The 5,588-nt window shown below is 50.5% G+C and overlaps 2 protein-coding genes across 6 annotated transcripts in view; one reads left to right on the top strand and one right to left on the bottom strand.

The window, feature by feature from the left end:
• The window catches only part of Taf8 (TATA-box binding protein associated factor 8), a 22,316-nt gene extending 21,823 nt beyond the window's left edge, over positions 1-493 (bottom strand). For all 5 annotated transcript variants that reach the window (XM_013350966.2, XM_013350963.1, XM_005359711.3 and 2 more), the window contains exon 1: positions 439-493. In XM_013350966.2, coding sequence (XP_013206420.1) covers positions 439-477 — 39 coding nt within the window. In that variant the 5' untranslated portion in view covers positions 478-493. The remainder of the gene's footprint in view (positions 1-438) is intronic.
• A 3,024-nt stretch (positions 494-3,517) lies between these two features.
• Positions 3,518-5,588, top strand: part of Ccnd3 (cyclin D3) — a 90,543-nt gene continuing 88,472 nt past the window's right edge. Inside the window, exon 1 of the mRNA XM_013350955.2 lies at positions 3,518-3,643. The gene's annotated coding sequence lies outside the window, so the exon portion shown is untranslated. The remainder of the gene's footprint in view (positions 3,644-5,588) is intronic.

Raw genomic sequence — 5,588 nt, 5'->3', positions numbered from 1 at the left:
AGACTGGACGAATAAATCTGTCTTTTGTTCCATCCACACCACTTCATTAACACGGAAAATAAAAACAGCAACAACACCGGACGCAGAGGAGGGCTAAAGTAACCTCAAAGAAAGGCGAGTAAATATTTTGAAAAGGAACCCCCTTCCAACTTTGGCTGGCCAGTAAGAGGATGAAAACAGCCTCTTCAGACCAATCAGAAGGCGTTCCGGGTTCCCACCCTCACCAGGGGACGAGCCAATCACGTCTCAGGTGCACCAATTTAGGAGGCCGCCGCCAAGTCTCTAGCAGCGGGGGACGCATTTGGCCAGGAAGACTTTCCAACAATCGGATCTCAGAAAGGGTTTGAGTTTCTCGGTCCGAGATTGTGGCCCAAACCATGGAAAAGATCCAGAAGAGCCAAACCCTCTCGACTTTACGCCGCGCCTCCCCACCCTTACCGTTCCGGAGCCACCAGGCCCGGCCGCCGCGTCGGCCATCTTGCTCTCACGTAGTGCGCGTGAGCGCGAGGCACGATGGGACTTGTAGTTGGCGTGGGAAGGTGGCGAAGGGCGGGGCCACAGGAGCCCCGCCTCGCGGAAAAGCTCTAAGAAATGTGGGAGGCGGAAGGAATAGGTCTGACTACCCCAGCTCTTGTGACTCTGTGTGAGCCAAGGTTTCCTGGACCTTTCGGCGCTATGGCAATGGCTCTGGAAAACACTCTATGGGTTACACCGAGTTAAAAGGAACCTTTTTTGGCTAGAAGCCAGCCATCTATAATCCTACCACCTTGAGACTGAGCCTGAGGATTGGGAGTTCCAGGCCAGTTTGGGACTACATAAGGAGACCTTCCCTGTCAGAAAAATAAGTAGATAGATAGTAAAAATAAAGCTGTTGATATGAAATAATTTCTTATTAAAAATAAACTTTTGTTCTTGTTTTTCCCCCAAGATTGGGTTTTCTGGGTAGTTTTGGAGCCTGTTCTGGCACTAGCTCTGTAGACCAGGCTGGTTTTGAACCCACAGAGATTCACTTGCCTCTGCCTCCCTGAGCCTCCACTCCCGGCCATGTTTAATTATGCATTTGTTTTTGTTGTTTTTCAAGACAGGATTGTCTCTGTAGCTTTGGAGCCTGTCCTGGAACTAGCTCTGTAGACCAGGCTGGTTTTGAACCCACAGAGATTCACTTGCCTCTGCCTCCCTGAGCCTCCACTCCCGGCCATGTTTAATTATGCATTTGTTTTTGTTGTTTTTCAAGACAGGATTGTCTCTGTAGCTTTGGAGCCTGCCCTGGAACTAGCTCTTTTAGACCAGGCTGGCCTCGAACTCACAGAGATCCTCCTGCCTCTGCCTTCTGAGTGCTGGGATTAAAGGCGTGCGCCACCACCATCCAACTAAGAACACACTTAAGAATGCACTTTTGAGGGCTGGAGAGATGATTCGGCCACTAGGAGCACTGACTGTTCTTCCAGAGGACCTTGGTTCAATTCCCAGCTCAATAGTTAAGAACATACACCATTGTTGGAGAGAATCAGAGTTCAAAGTCTTAGCATCCATGCTGAGTGGCTCACAACTGCCTGTGACTTCAGCTCCAAGGTGATCTGATACTCTCTTCTGGCATTTGAGGGTATTCACTTGTGCAAAAATACACACACAAATACAATAATAAAATTAAGTGCTTTTCTTGCCGGGCGATGGTGGCGCACGCCTTTAATCCCAGCACTCGGGAGGCAGAGGCAGGCGGATCTCTGTGAGTTCGAGACCAGCCTGGTCTACAGAGCTAGTTCCAGGACAGGCTCCAAAGCCACAGAGAAACCCTGTCTCGAAAAAAAAAAAAAAAAAAAAAAAAAAAAAAAAGTGCTTTTCTTAAAAATGGATGCATTTGTTTTATGTGTATGACCATTTTGCCGGCATGTATCTCTGTGAACCCCTTGCATGCCTGGTGCCAGAGAAGGCCAAAAAAGGACTTTGCGTAGCCTAGAACTGGAGTTGCAGACTGTTGTGAGCTGCCAGGTAGGTGTTGGGAATTGAATCTGGTGGTTTTTTAACTGCCTCAACATCTCTCCAGTCCTTAAAAGGCACATCTGAAAAGGTTCTAGAGGCTGAATGCATTAGCAGGGCTTTCTCAGTTTGGCTGATTTTTTAGCTTGTTGGGCCAGCCCAATCCCAGTGACCTCACTCTCTCAGAGAGGGCCTTCATACCGGTTGTTTTGTGTGAGCCTGTGTTGCATGTAGCCTGGCTGGTCTCAGACTTGCTACATAGCTGAGGATGACTTTGAACACTGTGGTGGTTTGAATATGAATGGGCCACATAGGTTCATATATTTGAATGCTTAGTCACCGGGGAGCAGCACTATTTGAGAAGTATTAGGAGGTGTGGTCTGGTTGGAAGATGTGTCAAACTGCGGGTGGGCTTGGGCTTCAAAAGCCCCCACCTGGCCTAGTGCTTCTCTCTCCCCTCCCCCATCGCTCCCCCACTTTCTCTTTGCCTGCAGATCAGACATAGCGTGGTGTTTTCACCCTCATTTATGCTGCCATGCTCCCCACCAGTGGGGATGACTGTGGACCAACCGTCTACACCTATAAGCAAGCCCCCAACTAAATGCTTTCTTCTATAAAGCTGTGGTGGTCATGGTATCTCTTCACAGCTATAGAACAGAGATGAAGACAGACCCTCCCCAGATTATCCTACCTTCTCGATAAACTTCTCCAGAGTGCTGGGGTTACCGGAATCCACCACCATACTCCATTTACGCAGTGCTGGGGGAACTCAGGGTTTTCTTACATGCTAGGCAACTACTCTGCCAGCTGAAGCTTTAGTCTTATCACCAAGCTCCTTGCGATTCCCGGCCCTATCATCTCTAGCCCTCAGCCTGTGACTGCTAAGTGAACGAGGAAGCTTGTCTCTTGTCCCTCCCACTTCCAGTACGTTGAGTCCATTTTACCAACTTCAGCCTCTCTGGACTGGAAATTCCTCAGGAGAGACCTTGCCTCTTCTCATCCCTTCTGGCGGGGTGGGGGAGGGGCAGGGAGGGAAGCCTGGCCAGATGAAATCACTGAGCTTCAGTCCTCACACACAGGTGACTCAGGTGACTCTGGCCACACTATCTAACCTCACTGTGCCTCAGTTTCCCTGCGTGATAACTGGGGGTGGAGTGAGGTAACAGGTGTTGCAGTGCCTGGCTGTGTGGTAAGAGTTAAGAACTCAAACCTGCTGCTTACTTCCTGAGTAACGTGCACCACGAATTGCAGATGCCCAGAAGGCATCCTCTGGAGTGTGTACACCTGAACCTGGGGCTGAGGATCAGGTCTGTAGACCTCCCGTGGAGTACAGATTAGAGCTGGATAAGCCTCTCCTGTCTGCTCTGGGGGTGTCAAAGACCAAACCCCAGCGGAGCGCAGCACCCAGCTCCTTTGTCTCGCCCGCCCCCTCGTCCCCACTTCCTGCCCAGCTTCTAGCTAGTGATCTGCGAGGCGGTGCAGACTTTGTAAACACGTCGCGCCTGTGGGATGGACACTCGCTCTGTTTGGGTGCTGCGGAGTGCACGCCCCTGTCCTGTCCGTGGCTGGCGGCTGTGATCATTCCTATTGCCCCAAAACAGATGTCCAGCAGCGGGAGAGAACGTGAGGCTACCGTCAGAGCTCCGGGGGACTCATCTGCCAAGAGGTAGGCTTGGGGAACTGGAGAAGCCAGAATAAAGGTGACGTTCGCATCGGCTGCTTTGCCTGGGATGTTACTTAGAGTCCAGGCTGGAGACCCGGAGATGGAGAAAGCAGGTGGGTGGTGAGAGTACCGGGGACTCTAACAGGTTGGTTCAATCGGTCATCGCGCCGCTCTCCCCTCGGTTTTGGCCCCAAAAGCTTAGTTAACTTTCCCACTGAGTGTGATTTTTTTTCACCGGAGAAGTCCTCCCCAAAGCCTTGAGCCTCCTAAACGCGTGTGCATCCTCACAGCTACCCGTCCAGGCTGATGTGCAAGCCCGAGGGTTTAGCAGCATACATCAGCTTCAGAGGTCAGGGGGCCAACCAGTATGTGTTTGAGTCAGCCAGAGCCAAAAAAGGGGGCCAAAAACTAGAACTTTACAGACGGTTCCTGAGGGGCTGATGTGTACCTGGTCTCAGCTGTATGTATGCGTCTTCTAGTGTAGACCAGAGAGTAACTGAAGAGGGGTACTGCTGTTGCAGGGAGGCAGTGTTCATTGGCACTGGCTGTGCACCTACTGTTTCTGTTTGCGGCTGACTGTCTCAGCCACTGCTGGTGTTGGTCTCAGGTATGACAGAGATGCCTGGGAGGCTGGGAAGGGGACATCTGGGTTGGGTTTCAGAGGATGATTGTTGACCTCAGAGAGAATCTGGTGGGAAGTCTTGGAGGTACTTACTCTCCAGAGGTAGACTGAATCAGAATGGTTTATACTGGGCACTGGGATATACTGGTAACTGGAACACAGTTCCTGCCTGTCCTGTTCTCACTCACTTCCAGGCAAAAGGAAGTGGGAATAAACAGGAGCAGTTCTGGGAAAGACAAGCTGCAGAGCTGGAGCCCCTGAATCCAGTTGTGCGCAGCTGGAGGGTGCCCCTGGGGGTGATAGGACACCCACTCCCCATTCTGGGCCCTGGGACTGTTTTCTCCAGCAAGCCCTGTCCTTTGTCCATCACCACAGTGTCCCGTGGGACTGGTCCTGGGTGGGGGAGTGGATCTTCGGCTTCTCTCCGCGCGCCCTAGCACAGCAGGTTACCCAGTCATTTAGCATCTTCTCATGTAGCCACACTCTGCCGATGTTGGGGCCATCATGGAGTAAAATCAGAGTTTCTAGCCAGAGACTGGAAATGGACGGCATCTCTGATCATTCCATTAGGGCTCCAGTCCATGTTTAACCCTTGAACCCATGGGCATGGCCTTAATGGTTCCAACCTTTTTCTTGTGTGTTTCTCTTCATGGATGCTAGCACAGAGGTACATAGCACCTTCAAGGGTTTATGCTGTTTGGATGTAGCATCTCATTTAATACCTCTGATAGCTGTATTCAATCATCAACTAGTATTAGCTCCATTTTATAGAGGAGGAAGCTTGAACACAGGAGGTAAAGAGAGCTCCTTAAAGAGGGAGCAAGAAATGAATGGCAGGGAGCTGGAGAGATGACTCAACCGTGAACAGCACTTACTGCTCAAGAAGAGGACCCAGGTTTGCTTCCTAACACCCACACAGTAACTCACAACTACCCATTTCCAGGGATTCTGATGCCCTCTCCTGGTTTCTGCAGGCACCAGGTATGACCACGGTACATATACATACATGTAGGCAAGTGCTCATACACATAAACAAAATAAATAAATCCTTTTTAAAAAGTAAAGAAATAGATGTCAAGCTGGGTGGTGGTGGTGCACACTTATAATCCCAGCACTTCAGAGGCAGGGACAGACAGAACTCTGTGAGTTCAAGGCCAGTCTGGTCTACTGAGTGAATTCCAGAACAGCCAGGGCTACACAAAGAAACCCTGTCTCCAAAAAAAACAAAGAGAAGAGAAAAGAAGAGGAGAGGAGAGGAGAGGAGAAGAGAAGAGAAGAGAAAAGAAGAGAAGAGGAGGAGGAGGAGGAGGAAGAGGGAGGGAGAGA

The sequence above is a fragment of the Microtus ochrogaster genome, linkage group LG2 (assembly GCF_000317375.1).
Source record: "Microtus ochrogaster isolate Prairie Vole_2 linkage group LG2, MicOch1.0, whole genome shotgun sequence".
Taxonomy (NCBI): domain Eukaryota; kingdom Metazoa; phylum Chordata; class Mammalia; order Rodentia; family Cricetidae; genus Microtus; species Microtus ochrogaster.
The sequence above is the reverse complement of the archived record's forward strand: the minus strand, read 5'-3'. Positions and strand labels throughout refer to the sequence as shown.